This window comes from Acromyrmex echinatior, chromosome 6 (genome assembly GCF_024713525.1).
Source record: "Acromyrmex echinatior isolate Ae372 chromosome 6, ASM2471352v2, whole genome shotgun sequence".
Classification (NCBI taxonomy): Eukaryota; Metazoa; Arthropoda; class Insecta; order Hymenoptera; family Formicidae; genus Acromyrmex; species Acromyrmex echinatior.
Genome location: NC_141857.1, coordinates 5,845,093 through 5,866,645, shown reverse-complemented (window position 1 = coordinate 5,866,645; position 21,553 = coordinate 5,845,093). Strand labels below are relative to the sequence as shown.

The 21,553-nt window shown below is 36.5% G+C and overlaps 1 protein-coding gene and 4 non-coding genes across 9 annotated transcripts in view; 2 read left to right on the top strand and 3 right to left on the bottom strand.

Moving 5' to 3' along the window:
* Positions 1 to 21,553, bottom strand: part of LOC105154034 (uncharacterized) — a 205,930-nt gene that overhangs the window by 140,139 nt on the left and 44,238 nt on the right. For all 5 annotated transcript variants that reach the window (XR_015545446.1, XR_847152.2, XR_015545445.1 and 2 more), the window contains one exon: positions 2,145 to 2,197. Coding sequence is in view for 1 of the 5 variants with exons in the window: in XM_087407140.1 (XP_087263266.1) it covers positions 2,145 to 2,197 (53 nt within the window). In the remaining 4 variants the exon portion in view is untranslated. The remainder of the gene's footprint in view (positions 1 to 2,144; positions 2,198 to 21,553) is intronic.
* TRNAL-UAA (transfer RNA leucine (anticodon UAA)) lies at positions 8,389 to 8,472 on the top strand. Its single transcript has one exon. It is a non-coding gene; the product is annotated as a tRNA-Leu (tRNA).
* Positions 14,956 to 15,027, bottom strand: TRNAA-UGC (transfer RNA alanine (anticodon UGC)). Its single transcript has one exon. It is a non-coding gene; the product is annotated as a tRNA-Ala (tRNA).
* On the top strand, positions 15,338 to 15,409 carry TRNAQ-CUG (transfer RNA glutamine (anticodon CUG)). Its single transcript has one exon. It is a non-coding gene; the product is annotated as a tRNA-Gln (tRNA).
* Positions 15,931 to 16,010, bottom strand: TRNAL-UAG (transfer RNA leucine (anticodon UAG)). The gene has a single exon. It is a non-coding gene; the product is annotated as a tRNA-Leu (tRNA).

The window sequence follows — 21,553 nt, the reverse complement described above, 5'->3', positions numbered from 1 at the left end:
CACAGTGCTCGCTGCGTTTGCGAAGCGAAGGGTTGCGGCGCAAAAAAGCGTATTAGAATTAGCTGGGACGAAACTTTAAGGACCCAATAAAACCCTAAAAGTGGAAGGACAAAATGTGTAACGGGTTCTCACGATTGCTATGCCGGCGACTGCTCGTTCGCCTAAATGTTTCTCGTGAACCTCTTTGGCTGATGTATTTCGGCTGATAGATTAACGTATCTATCATGCGAGTAACTATTAAAGTTAAGAAATAAATACGTAGTATCGAGAAAAAGTCGTTTTCTTTGTTCACTGTAACAAGAATGTCTATTTTCTCTTATTGAGAGAAATAGAACGATTAAATAAGTTAAAATCTTTGATTAATGCGACTTGTGAAAATCTCTGTTAACTTCAATATATTTCGTAAATAAAAAATGAAAAATTAGACAAGCTGTTAGTAATTCATTAAAATATCATTTATACTTATTTTGCTGATAGTAAAAACAAATTCGCGCAAATGCATTTAAGTGATTCTTTTGAAAATTAAAAGATTCAATGCGAAGACTGTATTTTCAGAAAATTTGGATAACTTTTATGATTTTAGAAAAGACTCATTTTAGTAAGAATTTATTTTACTTTAATTTAATAAACTAGATATTAATATTTGTCAACACACACGTAATATCAGTTTGCTTTTTGCAACATGAAACAGTGTTTCATGTTGCTCATGCGTGAGGAAGGGACAAGTCGATTGGAAACAGTTGGAGCAACGTATCTCGTTAAACGAAACGCTATGATTAAATGGCAGTCCGTAACGCTTTTTACAGCGGCCGATCGCCTTCGCTCTTTTACGCTGCTCATCAAAACGAAGTCAAATTGTCGGATCGGTCTTTGTTTCCAATACCACACGCACTGGTTCCAGGCGCTCGAAATGTCTCGCGTAAACCGAGGGCTTAATAAAGCCAGGAATCCGGACTATTCCGTTCGTATCCGGCATTCCATTGGCATCGGAGATGGGTGACCGTTTACAGCCTCTCGGTGATCCTGCGCAAGGACAAAGGAAAGAGGAAAAGGGAACGAGGAGAAAGCCGACAGGGCGAAATAAAAAAAAAAGAGATGCGCATTTAACGTACGCGTTTAATGACAGGTTAGAAACAAGCGGGCCCCGACAATCTGTCTGTTCGGGGCGAGTCTACTTTTGGCAGTAAAGCGGGTCCAACTTTATTGCCCGGAAGACTTCCACACTGGCCGCTGAACGATTTGGACAGTCGGACATTTGGCGACCGGTGAATTTCCGGTTTATAAGCGCGTCGTAAGAGCCGCGTAATGCCGCGCCGTTAACGATTAACGATTCATTTAGGAGCGTTTAGTACAGCAAACGCTATTTCAAACGGCTCCTCTCTAACACGTTGCAATAGCCGAATCTCTCTATGCGTGATCGTGCAAATGCTTACAAAATGATACAAAAAGCAAGTTAAAAAAATTTTACTCAATATTATTTAAAAATTTTAATTCACAATTTGCTGTCTACACTCTTAGATAATCACAGATATCCGAATTAAATAATTCTAATAAATGCAATAGACAAAAACTATAGACAAGAATTAATAGCATTCAGCAGAAAGCAGCTTTTACAACTGTAATAAAATTCTTTAATATGATTGATTTATACATTTAGATTCAATGAGAGAAGTTAAAGCTAAGAACTAATCATATTAAAAAATCTTGCAATAATTCTTGCAAAGCTGCTTTTTAAATAAATTGAATAACAAAAAAAATTAAAATAATGTTATATACAAAAAAAAATATAATTAATTTTGATTCAAAATAATTTACGAAATTACTTGTAAAGACTTCAGCTAAATATAAATGTAAATTAATTCTTGTGAAAGAATTGAGAAAGTGGAATGTAACGTTCTTAAACAAAGCTGTACGGGAAGACGTTAATGCTATAAATTCGTAATTTCTTTTGGCTATTAGTATCGCACTAAAATACATCTCGAGGGAGTAGACGATGATTCAACGACTCGTTAATGTCGTTCATCGCACTCATAATGTTCATATAACGTGTCCATTTCTATCAGAACAGTAAGCAGAAAATCGATTCGGAGAGTAGTAGCTGCTCTGCTCATTTATAAAATAAAAAAGAAATTCGACATACGCACCATGATGAACCACCTCAATAATCCGCGTTGACAACGAGAACGGCGCCGTCCACCTGTAATTAATAAATACACATTTAGAACTCAATTATTATATATCTCACGACCATTAAATCTTTCTAATTTAATTCACTTCGCTCTCCATAATTTCTATCACTCGCCAATCTCCACTCGACTCGTCATTCCTCTGTAATTATATACTCATCAAACAACAAATGAAGATTTCAGATATTTCGCAATTAATTCGATTATTCCGTATTTGACAGCGCCGGCACGGAGATCCAATTAGCGCATCGCCAATTGCGCGATACAGCCGCACGCAGTGACATAAAGCCCGGCTGGAAATAAACTACAGGTTGTTCACACCAGTAATAATCGGGTTCTTGTTCGCTGCGCCGCAATTCTTCACTTACCGAGACAGTGAATGACGAAGCGAGAGATATGGAGATAAATGATGCGTATGGTGGACACCGTCGTAGCAGATTACCGTAATCCCGATCGCTCAAATTCGCAATCACAATAAAAAAAAAAAAAAAAAAGAATAATGTCTGTCGCGAAACTTCGTCATTAAAAAACAACGCACGAGCGAAGCGTTGGCTCGAGCCGAGTGCCCTTACATTTAAGTACTTATGAGAATATCCCGGCGTTCTCTCTCTTTCTCTCTCTCTCTCTCTCTCTCTCTCTTTCTCGCAATCAATCTTATCGACTGCATTCTCCCGGGTCATTCTACCAAAGTAATCCCGAGACAAAATGATGCGGAGTCCCGTCAGAGCGCCGATGAAAGAACGCGACTTCTTGGAAGCTGGCCGCCGTTGTTGCGATTGAAAAAAGGCGCAGAGAGAGAGAGAAAGAGAAAGAGAGAGAGAGCAATCGGCTAAAATCATTCGCTAGTAGCATAAATCGCGTGCATTTAGCATCCGTGATTTTTCACATTTATGCATTAATGCGAAACACGAATCATATCTCGTGCCCATAATAACCGCGTGTTCGCGGTTTTTTTAAAAGTGCGACCATACGAGAAATGATGTCGTCGGCTGCACGAGCCCTTTTCTTTTTTTCTCCTCTTTTTCTTCCTCCTACCATCTTCCTCACTGTTAATCCATGGCCGCATATGCACGACGATGATGGTTTTACACATGCACTTTATCGCAGCTAGAGCGCTCGCGCAGCATCTCTTAACGCCTTTCATAGTTGGCACGCTCTCGCTCTTAAAGCGATTGCAAGCAGGTACTTTGTCTAAGTACACTCGCATAAGACGGCGTAAGTGCGAGAGATATCGTTACGCTCTCATCCTCTCTCCTTCCGTTCGCTCGTCGTTGACCCTTTCGCGACGAGGGACAGTCCATTTACCAGTTTTGTACGAGTGTACACATGTGTCACGTTTCCTACTCTATATAGTTTCTTTTCTCGGCGTTCTGGAGCGAGGAAAGACGGATATAATGCCGGATAAGACGGATTTCCCGGAGATCCGACACTGTCGCGGGTGGTCTCCGGGACAGTGTATTCTCGCGACTCTCGTGTAGCTAAATTTCGAGCATAACGATAATAACGCGCGCTATCATACAACGTATAAAAGAATATTTTGTAATATTCTTGGAAAGTAATTAAGAACGCAAAATCGTTTAAAAGATATGGAAAATTTATGCGCCTCGATAACACTTTAATGATTTTGCTAAACGATTTTGCTAAACTGATTTTTATATGTATGTTTATCCTACAAGTATAATCATTTTTTTTTGTAACATATTTCTTTTTAAAAAAATACACATTTTGCTAACAATAACTCTTTATAGAAGATATTTCTAAATGAAAATGATTTATTTTTGTGTGAAGCTTTTTATGAGTAGAAAACCACGATAATAAATTCACTATTCCTAATCATTTATTTATATTTAAACAGAAAAGATAAGTAGATGAATTTTTAAACGCATGTTATTAAAAATCCTGCTCTGATAAATTTGGCAAATAGATTTAAAATCAGCACAAAAAATTTTATCGACTAGTGTAATCTTATACTTATTAATCATACAATATATATTTTACAAATACAATAACTTACAATATATTTCTGAAGACATTAAAAAATATTTATAAATAAAAATAATTAAAGGTAACGATGGCACGATAACGTTAAGGAAAACGCTGACTGTTAATCAGTTTGGATGCGTTATTTGCCGATCAAGCGAGCAATTCGAAACTTAATTCTCGCAATCAGTAATCTTCGCAAACAGCAAAAGCCTTTTTTTTTTTAAGGGGTATCTCAACGGCCTATCTCATCCTCGGTTGATGTGTTCGTTCTTTATTCGCGTCTGCTTGCTGATGAGCGAGGAAAGCGCAGTGCTCAGCCATAAGCAGTCGGTAGAATAATTAACCCTTTGAGGAATCTGTTGCTTTGACGATTTTAATAATCTTAAAAGACAGCGACTTCTGATTAGTACTTTAGCCCACGCGAATGCAATTGACAATGCTTCTCTTCGTCATACCATCGCGACATGCTGTTCGGAATTATCGTTTCACGATCCTTCATGGTACATTATTATGAGAAACTCACGTGCACTTACCTAGTCGAAGTATCAATCTTCCAATGATACGACTCTCATGCTACTTTTCAATAAAAAAAAAATTATAATATAGTTATTAAATATTTTCATTCAAGAAATATAAATTATTATACATGAAATCATATAAATATATCAATATCTTTTTAAACTTTTCCTTATTTCAAGCTACCACAACTTATGACTAAAATATAAATTAAATCTCAATTTAAGTTCGTACAATGACAGAATAAAAATTATGAATAAATCAGCAGCTACAGATATAATCATACGTTGATTAATCTCAGGGACGGGAAATATGATAACAATATGATAACAAGTTGGAAGCGCACGTTCAACTTTTGTAGCGTATGATACCTTTACGTAGATACTCATATGCCACTTTGAAGCATTGACATAAAAGCACTCCCATGCAGCATAACGTAAAAGACAAGCCGCGGCATGAAACGACCCTTAGTAGCCGATAACACACGTGAATTATTTTCAAAAGCTAATTTTTGCTGTACCGGGCTGTATATACGTATTCAAAGTCAAAGGACGTTGTTACACCACCTTTCCAGTTCAGTGATATCACATTCAGCTTTTAACAAGCAAAAATGTCCTTTCCTACTATATGTTGCATTTCCAACATACATATACATATATATGTATATATATACACATATATGTATACATAAACAAAAGAGTGTAACATATTGAAGAAAAATACATATTACAGAAACTGAAATACAGAGAAAGAGATGTTCTATTTTTTTTTATGGACAAATAACATCATTGTTTTATTTAAAATTGAATTTTTACGCTCAATCAAATTCAAATAATAATTATAACACAAATGCGATAATGAAAAATTCTAATTTAAATTTGGCCACTCTATCTCGAATACTTGAGAAATAATTTAAAGCGTGTCAAGAGAGATTGCGTAATAGCGTTGCGTTCATAAAGCATGCAGTGGTCACATAAAGTTTATGTATAATGATAAGGAAAACTCCGAGTGAATAAAAATCATCACAACGAGAGCCTGTTCCGTAAGTGCGATAACCCGGGTCAAAGACGATTACACAAATCACAGTCGTCGATAGACACAATCAGCGTTTACAAACAAATTGCATGACCAATCACGCCCGTACAAAGCCCTTCGTTCACTCTCTAAGCGCGCATTCGTGATTTCTTGTGTTATTTCTCGTCAGCATTATCTATCAATTACATGACGTATTTGTAGCCGAATAAATAATATTCATATCTATGAAGCATGAACTGGTTTATTGTACGTGTTCTATTTCGATGTAAACTGTCAAACACAGTTAACACGCACAGCATTTAATAAAAAAATATTGTGATATTCTTGTCTGTTTTAGATGATTTATAATTCACTTTATAGTTTGAAGCAGAGTTTTATTTATCATTACATGTGTCCTGTACATGCCATACCCTCAATATATAAAATATTGAAATATTAAAATACACAGCATAAATTATAAATAGAAAATTATTTTGAAATTTGACGCAAATTACGGATCGTTTAGTAGGTTTTATTTGTTTTATTGCAAGTAATGCGAAGTAATACGTTATGTAGTTGGCCAAAAATAGCATCAGAAATACCTACAATCGTTATTTATAGCTAAGTAATTTGGAGATAAATTGCTCTCGTCACTCTTAGTTCCAAGTCTTCAAAAGAAAGATAAAGTTTGGCATATGGCAGCCTAAATAGAGTCGAAGCGCAGTTAACAGCTGGGGCCTGCATTCTGAGACACACGTGCTCCCTCGAGAAATGTCTGTTTCGTCTAATTATTTTTCTGCTACCATTCGAACGACGCGGACGTGCTTTTGACAAGTAAACCCTCACCATGACAAATGTACGTATCGAAATATTGCAACGGCTATTTCACGCGAGATAAATCGCCGTGGAAACAAACAAATGAAACATGTATAACGTTTCTCTGAATTAAAACTTTCTCTAATTGCATTCGTTAATATTTCATCTTCTACGTCAAAATCGAACGTATATGTATGTAAGATAACACGATACGTACACAAACGAAGAAGCGTTTTTATTTCTTTTCGAACCCGTAGCTCGCGAGACGAGTCGTTATCGGCGATCATTATGATTTCCCGCGGCGCACAATAAGGAAGCCCCCAAAGAGCGTGCGTCGGAAGTGGAAGCGAACTCGGGGCGATTTAAATATGAAGTGGTTCGGGATCCCGACGCTCTCGAGGAATCGTCCAAGTGACGGAGAATGATTACGCTAATGACACAGCCGCGGGGTGGTCGACGAGAGCGAGGTTGGTGGAAGAGGATGGGGACGCCTTAACAACGGGATAGGTGCAGACTGGTACGACATTCCGCGCGGCACGCGATTCCAACATCAACAACATCGACTGCGCCTCGCGAGGCCGCTCCGGCAACGGCGGGGTCCGCGATATGCCCCGGCCACTTTTATCGAGGTCTACCTTTTTTATTACGTCGTCCCGGACGTACGATTTCGCTTTTATTGCGTATACATGCCTACCTCCTGGACGCCGTCGTGCCCGTCTCGCGCTGACTTATCGTCCCCGCCACGCCCGCACAGGTGCGCCGCGCAAAACAAGGAGGGGGATCCCCCATATATGCATCGCCGAGAAACGATGAAGAGCGTGGATGATACGCGTGCAAATCCGCGGTGCACGGTGTTAAGTGTTAAACCGACATGGAAACGGGTCATTGGACTCTCGTGTATGCAAAGGGCGAGGAGAAGCGTTTCAGAAGGCGACGGAAAGGGTTACCTATACCGCACGATGACACGCAGACATAATCGTTTCACGGAGTGGCTATTCCTCTCGTATAAATTATGAAGACCGAACACTTAGCACTCGTACAGTACAGAGAAGTCAATAAGATATTGATTTCTTATTATTTTCGGATATTATAATATTCTATATTATTTTCTTAACAATGATCGATAAAAGAAAAATGCATAAATGATGCCGCTTCGGAAAGAAAGGTCGTCTGACAACACATCCAGAGATACGACTGTTGCAGATTAGTCGATTACAATCAAATTTCACGAGTACCAGCTACTCCCCCCTCGACTCATCGTTAGTCACACTGTGGAACAAGCGCAGTGAATAATGATGGTATTATTCAAATAGCGCGTCGTGCCTCGCAACTTCCGTGATTTTTTGTAGAAGCACAAAGACAGAGAGCGGTGCATTAGCGGTCACGGGCAAATTACCGTGTGCTTGCGTGTGCTCGTACGGAGAATTCATGTGCATTTACCCATACCGCGCACTGTTTCCTATTCCGTCGAACTTGTTGAGACATTAGGCACACTTTGTAGAGGGTAATCGAGCAAAGTAGAAAATAATAGTAACAGAATTAAAAATATCCTGTCTGATTCTATTAAAAATAACAGAATTTTAAAAATGTATAAAAATACTATAATATTATTCTAAAATATTATTAATTTATGTTTTTATTTATTCATTGTTATATTTCCAAAAATCAATGTCACGTGATATTGTATTCACGTGACAATCTTAACAACGAAATGAAGAAATAAAACCACTTTCAGATACTAAATTTAAATAAAATAATGTAAATAATTAGAAAATATTGTTTTATGAATTTGGAAGTGAAAAGTCGTTGTTATTGTATAACACAAATATATAAATATGTTATCTAATGATATTTGTACTCGGTATTCAACGAAGCTAGGTTGGCCGAGCGGTCTAAGGCGCCAGACTTAAGATCTGGTTCCCATCTGGGAGCGTGGGTTCGAACCCCACACTTAGCAAATTTTTTTTTTCAAAAAGTATTCATAAAACAATAAGAAAAAGTGCTTGTATTTTTTAATTTTTTAATAACATGCTTGTTAATTTTTTATATAAAATGCTTCATTCCTAGATTTATCTATAATCAAATTTGTAATGCATGAATAATTTATTCTTGTTTTCTTCTAAAACATAAAATATTTGTTTCGTTCAGATTTATAATTTATTATTGATTATTATTATTGATTATCTCGAGCGGACATGACGCGATTTTTCCGCGAGAAGATAAATGACGAAGGCTTCCGACGTAGTCGAATTCAAAATGACTTCAGTATAAAGACTGATGGCAATGATAATTGTGCCGAGTACAAATGACTCAATGAATAATCATAGACAATTAAAGAACGCGAGATAAACCGATGTAATGTGCAGACTAATTCCAAGCGATTGATCTCACGATAAAACTAACAGCAATTTATTTATTTCATAAATAATAAAAACGCCAAAAGCATAAAAATTATCGACGTGTATGTAACGTAACATAAATATTATATTTATATGTAATATAAGAAAGCTAATTTTTTAAAATAAAAATCTTCTAAAGAGAAATATATTTATTCAAATATTTTATTCAAATATATGTATAAAGTTGAACAGTATAAAGCTGAATAAAATTTACACGCATATGAGAGTTGATATGAACGTCTCACTTTAAAGTGTCATAAAATTTTTATCGATCTTTTTCAAGCGCTATTTTTAGGCTGATCGCTGTATCGAAAAGGAAAAGCGACCGATTAAATAGGATTAGCCAAACGACAGACGACGGAGACCCTTTTCCCAAAAGACCAGGACTTGACACCGTAAAAGTGTCCACCCCATGGCAAAGGGGAGTCTTCGAAAGAAGAAGAGAGAGAGCGAGAGAGAAAAAGAGGGGATTGGGTGACAGAAAGAAAGAGAAGGAACGACAATTGCACATTGAGATGCCTGTCACAACAATTTCGTTGAAAAAGCACAACACGCTGACATAATGTCGAGACACCTTGTAATTTCATTCCGGCGCATCTGTTGTCATTCTCACGTTACCCCGCGAACTTCTCGACTTCGTTCGAGAGTGCGACATGAGATGTGAAAAAGAGACTGGGGGGAAAATAGAAAAAAAAAGATGAACGTATTTTAGGCAACCCTTGCACTCGGAGTGCACAATGGAATCTGCGAGATCCCCTTTAGTACCGTTGCTAATACCGTGGTCGGATTTCGAGATCCAGGTAACATAAAAGAAAAAACGAAAAACTAAAAAAAAGCGAAACGCGTACGTAAAATGCTCAAAAAAATGTTGCTTTCCTTTCTTTTCTGCATTTCTGAATGATTTTACTAAATTTATTTATTTTTTTTTTAGATATTTCAGCTTTTATTACAATAAATAAAAATTTACAATCTGTGACCATGCAATATAAAATTCTTAAAAGTGATACACATTAAACTTAATAATGGAAAAATATTAATAAATATTTTTCATTTAATTAAAGAATATTGTATGTTTAATTGTTCTCCTGAATAATTACAGCCTTGAAAAATGTGACACGTGAATCTACATTTACTTGCTTGTAAATTCAAACGTTCTTATTTTTTTCTCTTCATTTTCATCTTTTATATCACATCACACGCTTTAAGATCTTATCACGATTCAATTCCAAGGAGAACAAAGCATGCAAAAAAAATTCTGAGAGATAGGTTCGAAGAAAATGTTTCTTGACAGTTCCAACCATCCCTTGCGAATACTAAAGGAAAATCGTATTTCTAATGCTCGGGCATCGCGTACTCGTTGTTCCGTGAAATCGTGTTACTGGAATAAAGAATATTAAATTATTCTCCGTTCAGTCGGACTATCACTTCGCATCAATGTCACCTTAAATCGCAGCTTAAAAATGTAATTTTCGTAAGTTGGATGCTTAGATTATTCTGGACGTGGAAAATTATTTCTCGTTAATTACGAGGAATTAGAGAGACTTTTTCACGGAGTTTTGAAACCGAGCCAACAATTTTCAGACATAAGAGGACGAGATAAAAATTAATCAAGCGTCTTCTCGAAATAATAAATAACGATTGGAGGTGGTCGGGGCACCGAGAGTGTACGTGCGCTCAGACAATGGATGACAAATTGTGTGAAAGCAAAACAAACGGTGGACTAGATTGAGCCGGCTAGTCGGTTCGGTGGCTTTGCCATTGTCATCAATATAGCTGCGCAGGACATAATCTGGCGATAGCAACGTCGGCCAAGAAAAATGGACTTTTTCGCCAGTGTCCACGGTCCTTTCACCCGAATCGCCCATTCTACTGCAAATTATATTCCACCCCGACTCGTCCATTGCAATAATCTCGAGTCCAGATCTATCTATCTATCGGTATATCGTAGTAGATTTGTCTTTCAGAAGTTTATTCCGACATGTTTAACCGTATCATTTCTTCAAGTAAAAATCTTATCTCAAAGTGTATCTAAATATATCCAAGCATATTAGCATGTATCTAAATAAAAAGCAAGAAAGATTGCACTGCTCATTAATGATAATATTTTGCATCTCTCGCATGATAAGCTTAAATATACACGCTATAAATATAATAAACTTTATCAACTTTCGCGTGTTTACATTTCGTTCAAGACGACTTAAAGCGCATTCCAGACTAGGTGCTTGTTGAAAATATCCTGAGGCGAGGTAGATCATCGTGTAAGGTTATCAACGACTAGACGTAAACAAGGGACGTAGGAGGGTTACAGCGAAAGTCGCTTTGTACCAGATGGAAGATCGGATCGAGGCCGTGCGAGAAAAGGAGCGCAGTAATCTTAGCGTAGCAGGACACCACCGTGGCGATCGTAAATGTTTAATATCGTGATTAAAGGCGCTGGCGCCTCTCATTATTATTTCAGTCTAGAGGACATTTCGCTCGGTCGCTTCTCTCTCCGATCTCGTCGCGTTGTCGAGTTTCTTTTCAATTCTCACTTTCCTCCGTCGACTTAAAAATCCTCGTGAAAATTAGCCGGCTAAATATTTAAAGCACCCCGCCGTCGTCTCTAGGAAGCGCGGGCGACGAAGGAAGAATGAAGAAAGCCGAGGATACAAAAACCGTCTGTGCCAGCAGCATTATTATCTCTGGCACGGAGGCGGGCGTGATCTTTATTTGACGGATTTTCGCTCTACGGATATCTTCATTCATCGCGCCCCGTCACTTCCCGCTGCACTTCGTGTCATCGAACACCCGCCACGACTTATTGTTCTAAATATTCTCTCTCTCTATGAGTTCACCCTCGCGTAATTCCTATTCGTCGTGGGGTTGAGAGAGTCGTGAAATTATTTCGGTATAAATTAAAGTTGCTACAATTTGATTGAAGCCTGAGATTACTCCCGAAAATGAGAGATTGTTTTCATAGAGCATGAGCTCTTTAAAGCCCTGGAATGCTACTGCGAATGAATTTGCATCCATGAATTTTGATTTTAGTATAGTTTTCATTGTTAAAATTTTGATAGCTTGAAATAACATTTAATAAAATCGTTTAACATTAAAGCTTATTTTCTACATTAAACTAAGCATTAAGTCAGTCATTCTAATACCTCGCGACCTATAAAGTAAATATTAAAAAGTGTGAAAAAGTTGTTCATCAATCATGTAAGTAATTTTCTTACATTTCACGTAGTGTAATATAAAAAAAATATGAGTATAGCATTCCAGAATTAAATACTTTCTGTACGAATCAAAAGTTCTATATGAGTTTCTATCGATAATCAATCCACATTATAGGTATCTTTCTCGATAAATGTATATAGTTGTACAACGCATATATACACAGTAAACAACAAAATAAATTTATATTTTACAAACGTGAGTCACATCCTTGAAAAAGTTTTTCGAGAAACAGGTTAATTCAATGCTGCCCTAAATGTGAAACTGCTTCCGTTCGTGAAATAATTCCGCAAATACGTATCGTTCGACCGATCGCAATAACACTCGAAGATAGCTCTTACGCAGAATCAAAATTCATCCATGACGTCATAACGGATTCTATAGCTGGACGGAAAAAGTTGCGGAACAAGTTATTCCTTCGTCGTCGATTGCCCGTAAAACGTCCGAAGGGCTCGGAGCGCGGCGCCGCTGACAATTGAACATTTAAATTCAGCCGGAAGTTACGCCGCTTGTAACTCGGAAAGAATCCGCGACTGCACCGGCGGGGGGTGCCGGCACTTTTATGTCGCGTCACGAATTCGGACAGCGCGAGCACTTTCGCGCGCACGACGAAAGGATATTCGTAAATAAAATTTTCGGCGAGGGTGACAAAATGGTCATACGCTCCAGTGCTGACCCCAGTCCGGGGGGGAGGGTCAAAACTCGATATCTATGCGCGACGAGATTTTTTTATGTTGTTTTCACATAGTTACGCTCTTCCTCGGGGACAAAATAGATACCCGGGATTGCCGGACAGGATATTATAACGGTTCAGTGACAGGGGATCCTGGCGAATTCTCTCTTATTTTCCCCTTCGGGAGAATACTTCGAATACCGCAGGTTTAAGGCGACTCTATTAGATCTCGTCGAATCTCCGATGTTGCGACATACATATCGCGATTTATCCGTTTCCGTGTGAAGTATCGCTTTCGAAGAATTCGGTAATTTAACAATAATATCACGTTTGAATTTAATTCTCAATTTTCACACAGACTAATACATTTTTTATCGTTTTATATATATATATATATATATATATATATATATAGTATAGCTTTATTTTAACAGCTCTATTTTGACAAAAGATCATTCTGTATAAAGTATTATAAAAAAAAATGTATTTCAAGTTTTCTGTATAAAACTTAAAATATTTTATTTAGTAAAGTATTTATTTAAATCATAATAATTATAAAGACAGTTGATTAGTTGCTAATAAGTCATCGCGCGTTATTACGCAAAAAATTTGAAAGACATCTTTAGTGATACTTGATAATAAGTATTTTTAAATTGATAACAAATTTTTATTATAATTATATCTTATTATGTTTTATCTTAAGATAACGAAACTTGTTATCAATTTAAAAATACTTATTATCGAGTATATGAAAGACATCTTCCAAGTATCTCGCGATAAATGAATATACGCGAGTTTTTAGTTCAATTAACAATTTATGATATCAACTTGTAAAATTTTTTATTTGAAACATATATAATATATAATTTAAATATAAAATTAATATAATTAATATTTTTATAACATTTATTATAAAATTAATAAATATATAATTAAATGCACATTATTCATATAAAGTATATAGTATATAGTATATAATGATAGTACGTCTTACATATAAAGTCAGAATAAATAAAAAGTTATAATATTAATTTCTCTATTCTTTGTAATATATAAGTGTAAATATATATTTCAAATTGAACAAGCGAAGAAAAATAAATCACAGCCAACAAAGCTGCATGTATATACCGTACCATCGATAGAGCACGGACTACTACGCTTACGATCAATCAAGGCCGTTATCCACTAGCGTTTCTTGCCTCTCATACGACTCATCGACGTGCGATTACATTAGAGAACCAGCGATTCGCGCTATACGTTCTGCCTTATTGCGTCGTTTTTTTTCCAACGATGATTAATTCCCACGTGCACAGCGCTTGCATTCACCCCACGGGGAGAGAGAAAAAGAAGGAAAGAAAGGGAAAAAAAAAAGGAAAGCCTGTCGCAGTATATTTCGCACGATTATTCCCGGGTATATTCGATAGAGATAGGCATAACGTATCTCTACCCGTATGATGACGACGGCAATTCAAATGATAGCATCTTTCTTTCGCGTCGACAGGAGAGAGGGGACCACGGCTCTATGCTCGCGGATACACGCGGAACTTTTGCATATGACGAATCGAAGACTATTACCATTCAATCTCTTTGCGCGGTTTCATTTGCATGCTATCGTCTCCCTTGTCACGCTTTACATACAGCCACGGCCGTCGGTTGACGTTCTAAATACGCGCCATTTTTTCACTGCGCGACGATCGATCCAATGTTGACAAGTTCGCGATTGTGTGCTTTCAATAAAAATTGCAAACGATACGTACTAAGTCGAGTCTTTTTCAACGATATGTAAAAATTCTAACAAAAATAATTATTTAATTTCAATGTACCAGTATTAATTTCAATATATTAATATTAAATAATATGTGCATGATGCATTATTTATTCTTGTTGCTCATTATGTGAATTATGTGTAAAACGAAATGCACTAACAGATACAAGTTAAATGTTGTGTTAGAAGTTGTGATATAAACGAGGACGTAATATTGTAACACACATAAAAAATTTAATGTTCATTTTAAAAATAAACAAATAATACATTTTTCATTCTTTCATTCAGAAATTCGTATTGAGATTCGAACAAAATAATATAAGTATACAACAATGAATTGTTTTCTATGAAAGACAAAATAAAATATGTCAAGAATTTACTGTAGCAAAAAATTGGAGATGCCGGGGATCGAACCCGGGGCCTTTCACATGCAAAGCGAACGCTCTACCACTGAGCTACATCCCCGTTTTTGGATGAGCTCCAACTAACACGAGAGTAGCAATCTGTTTCGTATAACGTTGTCGATTATTTTAATTAATGTAAGAAAAATTTATTCGATAAAAAATTGAATGGTTAAACGTTAAATATGAACATCCATATAGTGCGAATATCGCCGAGTGCGCCGAGTGATGATGAATGATACCAATCCATACTTCAAACCTAAGAGGTTGAATGACATCGCTATCTTGCAAGATATTGACCTAAACGCAATTATATTAAAAAATGTCTCAAGGCCAAGTGCGTTTTAGCTCTCTTATCAGTAGAGATTTTTGAAGGTCCCATGGTGTAATGGTTAGCACTCTGGACTCTGAATCCAGCGATCCGAGTTCAAATCTCGGTGGGACCTTAACTTTTGATTTTTCGATCTTTATTTCACACATTCATTACACCAAATAAATTAGTGCCACTTTTAAATATTAATTTTACCACCGCAGAACGAAATTATATAAACTCATACTATACGTATATTAAATACACGGCTACGTAGTCAACATAAACTTGTGTGTATTACTGGCTACTGCATAGATAATGATCACATTACTGTAAAATTGCCTATATAAATTATTGCAATACTGTCCTTGAAATTCCCTCTTGATATGTAACGAAGTTATAAAAAAAATTAATAACATTGATATGTAAGGTATTGAAGAGAAATTTAAAATGTTAAAAGATAATTGTTTAAACATATTGTCTCTATATCGCAATTGTTAATTTCGTTAAATAAATGCTAATATGACTATAGCATAGTCTAGAATAATTAAATTAATTCGTATATACTATTTTTATGACCCATATAATTTCAAATCGCCTCTATTAAACATCACCAAAAGACAATAAAATAAAAAATAAAATGAAAAAAAAAATATTTGACAGCGGTGGGATTCGAACCCACGCCCTTACGGACTGGTGCCTAAAACCAGCGCCTTAGACCGCTCGGCCACGCTGCCTTCGCTAAAATTCTATCATAACTGCATATAACTGTAGTTTTCTTTCACAATAAATTTTTTTGATTTAAAACTAATAAAAGTATGATTGCACAATTCAAAATTAATATAAAAATAATGCGTTTATTTAACTATACGTAATGATTATCAAATATATCTTATTATTAAATATATCCAAGCGTTAATACATAATTAAACTCACGTCACTTTTTATTAAAAATATTTTTCATTTTTGAAAAAAATTATACATCTAATAAAAAAAATATATTCTAAATTTTTTACTCATTTTTTATGAAAAAAACATTTTACTCAAATAAACACCGATCAGATATATTCCAATATATTGAACGCGCTGTATACAATAATAAGAGAACAATAATAAGAGAAATAATGCATTTAATATAAACATTCCATAAATGTAAGAATCATGTATCTCTAACATTGTTTCGCATTCTCCCAGCACGTGCTATCGTATTGGCCTTGATTACGTCACAAGCATATCTCACATCGCGTTGCCTGGCAGCTTGTTCTCGTAGTCAGCATCGTACGTATAATTAAACGTAGCTAAGATATCATTCCGTTACGTGTGTTTTCGCGTGCTAATGTTGAATTAAATAGTAGCTAATCAATTGTCTTCATAATTATTACTAGTAAACGCTCTGTTGAATAAAACATTTTAAATAATACATGGAAAATCTTTGTCAAAATCGAAATAAACACAGATTTTATAATCGCGATAGCGAATCCTAAGATCAAATTATTTTCAAATTGAAATAAATACAATCATAGAAAGAAAAGATATTAGAAAGTACCGAGTGCTTTAAAAGGAAACTTGATCTTGAAAGAGTCAAAATGAATGAATAAATTGGCCACTTCGCGCACGTTGCAATAGCAAAACGTCATTATGGCGCCGCAAATCTCCTCTTTTATTTTCCCTTCCCGGTAGCGCTGGTACCCTAGACGATAAGATCTCAATATAAAAATTCATGCTCATAACGTGACTCCGCTGACTTCTTTTTTTTTTCCTTTCCTTATCGCGTCCCCGAGGGATCGCGGCATAAAGCTGACGCTCGACAGCCAAAACGAAGCGCTTCGGTTATGTCGAAACGGCTGTAGACAGATCGATAAATTTGCGTGAATACTCGTATAACGTAGATAAGCCGGCGTGATAAACCGAAATCGGGTCTTGAAAGTCCGGAGTCTCTCTCTCCCCCCCGTCTCGTTACCGTCGCGAGAGATACGACACCGGAAAATGGAGGAAGATAAATTCGTCTCCCGTTGATGCACCATGCTCCGACTATATTTTATAGCCGACACGCGAAATCATCTCCTTCTTTCTATTGTGACAGAGCTATTAATTATATAGCGCAAAATTTCATCCAAAAGTAATTTTTTTATCTGAGAGTAATCACTTGATGTTTTTACGTTTTGTTTTTATATTCCAATTAAAGTCACTTTATTATTAATAACAATTGCATATTATTAATTGATTTCCGATATATTTGTATTTGAAAACATTATATGGATATGAATTTAATAACAATTTTCAAAAAAAGGTAAATAAAGAAACCAAATAAATATTAAATGCAATAAGCACGTTAAATAGCTTATTAAAATACTATTTCTAAAAAAAGATTTTATTTAATATAATAATTTTTTTTATTACGGGTTTTTTAATGGAATTACATGTTTAAAGATTCGTAAATAGCTATTAAAAAAAAATAGCTATTAAAAAATAAAAAAATATTAAACAACATCCATACCGAAGCAATATTTTACAACAAATCACACTTTTTTCGCTGGGGTGTAAAAATACCTCAGGTGACTATTCCCAGATTAAATTGAAAATATATTGAATTGAGTTAAAAATCACCGAAATAAAATTTGCTACCTGAACATGGGAATGTTTCGAAAAAAGAATTCCCTGCACACATAATGAAGAGGTGTTCGTCTAATTTTCTGAAATCAATTACTTTCACCGCCACTTTCGCCGATAATGAAAATCGGTATAGATTTACGTGCGTATCTCGTGATAAAATGAGGTAAACGCATTTTCCTTTCGCATCATTTCCATTTTCTCTTCACATCACTCGACCGATCCCATTATTGTTTTATGGGAGCCATTCGATAGAGCTCATAATATCCATAAGCGGCACCTGCATTTCCTAATAATCTCTATTACTCTCCCCACAAGTTGCATGATTCGCCGAAAATAAAATAGATTTATCATCCTCAATTGGCTCCCAGCAGTTTATTCATAAGAATTGACGGCGCCTCTCTCCTTTGCCTCTCTACCCTTCTCTCTATACAACGATACATGCTCACGAGGGATTTTCTCTATATGATACGTAACATGCGAGACGTAATTCAGAGGGTGCGAGTCATCGAGATTATCCTCAACTACGCATAGCCGAAACGATATGATCGATCATTCGCGACGACAGCCACGAGTATCGGACCAAAGTGGCGGCATGATACTGCTAAACGCGATGCTAAACAGGTACTCTTCTCCGCCATCAAGTCGTCGATGTATCGTAACGTACCGTAATATATGCCAACGATATTATAAGCAACTCGCTGAAGAGATGATGGCTTTTCATCGTTCGATACGAAAGTCTTCGTTCTTTGTGAAACACATACAGTGCATCGCCAATATCTGCCGTTAATTGGTTAAATGGCTACAATTACACGATCAACAGGTAGCTGTTTCGATTTTCTACGTTCCTTTCCCTTTTCTGTGAAAGGGCCAGCGTGAAAGCCATGCTACCATGTAAAAATGAGAGATCTATAATAAACTAAACGCTTTCAAAAAGTAACATACACAAAAACATTAAATGTCGCGTTTAAAAAATTTTTTTTTAATTTAAAAAGTTTAAAAAAGGAATAGTTTAAGCAATATTTAATCCCTAAATTTTAAGCCTTTTCGACATACCTGACTTTCTTGCTTTTCCAATGCTTTTTTCATTGCTTGTAACTTTTTTATTAATAAAAATATATACATTTGCTTAATACTCATTATATTCATTAGTGTCTAAAGTTTTGATTGAAACAAATTTTTTTTTTTATAATGTATATTAATTTTTATAAAAGTTAAAGCAATCGAATACCGTAATATTCTCGTAATGTGGCGTTTAAAAATTAAACATTATGAATAAACTTTTATCAAGTAAAAAATTTAAATAGGAAACTTATTTAAATAATTCATATATGACTGTATTATATGATGACGTGACATTGATTTACAAGTATGATTGTAATTTTAAAAAGCTGATAAGTTCCAGTTTCCATTTTCAGTTAGCTGTGAATTTAGAAACGCGAAGTATAAATTATATCGCATTAAAATCTCCATTATTTTCGTTCACCGTACATTTCCATTTGTCGTATCTATGATGTCGAATGTTTCGCGCAAACCGGAGACAACGACACTTCGGTCAACAGCGATTCTCGAAACGCCTCGTTAACGAAACGTCGCAATTTTCGCGATGCCGTGCACCATTGGCTGGCACAATGTGCCATTAACGAAATGCCCGATGAATATATATCGGCTATCGATCATTATGAGGCCATGGCTCGCACGGATATTCCAGTAATGGTCTATCGCAGCAATAATCGTCAACATGTGCAATAATCATGTCGTTTAATGACAATTGATGCGAGCCAGGAAATGCGCCCGCTTTAATATCTACACGCCTATGTTTACCCCGTTGTTATAGCCGTGCGTATGCTGCACTCACGCACGTTGATGCACGCATACGGCCTGGCCGCCCGCGCGCGAGAGATAGTGGGATAGATTCAAGGGAAGGGTACTATTGTTAATATCAGATGCACCATTACGCGCGATCAGTAAATATTTTCTCGTAACTGACCTACGGATTCGGGAAGCGCTCGAGTGCATACAGACTCTCCACTGTAGCAAGTTCCACCGCAATTGCACGTATCCGATCCGGCATGCATGGAAAGCAGGCCCATTATTAACAGAAACGAGGCTACGTAGCTGATATGTTTTGTATTCGTATTGGGATCGAGATAGCTCCGACGCGGCACTGCGTATTAATGCGAATTAACGCACTGATAAAAATATACTAAATTTTAATAAAATGTTTATTTAAATATTTAGATACCAAATATTTAATATACAAATATATTTATTTGGTACAAAATTATTAATTTGAATTAACGATCATTTCTTTTATTTATTAAGTAAATATTTATTTATTGTAGTCGGCATTATACAAATAAATAGAATTTAGTATATTATTTCTCAATGCGTGCAATCGTTATTTCATAATTTGTTCTTATTTTTTATAACTGAAACAATATTCTGGATTAATATTTTATTACTCATTATTACGGTATATTATACGATATGTATTAAAAAATTGTATATTAAACTTTGAGTAAGTGAGCTGCTCAGAATAGCCCAAAAATTTTGTTTTTATAGTTATACTTTTTTTCAAGTATGTATAGAGTTAAATTTATATTATTCACTTTTCCTTAAAGGGGACAGAGGAATGTAAAAACAATGAAGTTCTAGGTAATATTTTTTATTCTCCAGAACAATGTTAAGATAACAATCTTGCGTGGAGTACAGTAGCTACCTATTTATTTAAAAATTAAGAGTAATTACAACATTTACCACGATTACACGTTGCATTATCTTCGAACGCAATGTTACAGAGGCGTTTCATTTCGGAAATGTTGCACACGCCGATTTTGCAACTTCATTATTTTTCCACGTGGGATTACTTGCACAATGGAGAAATAATCGACAATCGGCGCCATTGTTTCGTCCACGAGTGATGGATTAATCCGTCTCTGCCCGACATAATCCTCCTTGCGTAACTGCACAATGCCGTACTTACGGCGCGGGTGGGACCTCGGTCCTATCTGCCGAAACACGATGTATAGCACGTACCGAGGCGCGGAGCCATTTTCACGTAACTGACCCGCAGCGGTTCCGGATGCGCTGCGGCTGAGTTAACCCCCGCGCCACGCGCGTGTACACACACACACACACATACACACACAGGATTACGCAGTTCCGGTAACGCAACCCGCTGACTCGGGTCGCGTAACGGCGGTGTGGCGCGTTACGGCGCGTTACACAGCCACAAATATTTGTGCCAGGCGAATCGAATTACATGACTCTCTGTTTACGTTCGTCGCTTTTGGCAAACCGGCTCTCGGTAATTAAAGTGCGCATACTAAAATATGCGCGACGATAGGTCGCTTCCTCGCTCGCTCGAGGGATTCATTTTTAATGGGGGATCTCGCGCGAAATATCGCGATGAATAATTCCCCTTCTCTCGTGCGGCGCGCGGAAATGCCAAGTTTTCGGTATGCCTCTCCCACACCCCGCCGAAGTTTACGCGCGGTTAACGAACGCGTTGCACATAGTCGCAGCAGCGTTTCATCGCGGACGGAAGTTTAATTAAAAACGGCTATGACTACGTTCGCCCGCGAAAGCTTTTCGTATATACACGGCAACGAGTTTCATTTGCCAAGAAATATTTGCACACGCTATCACCGCGAACGCTGTGCAGACG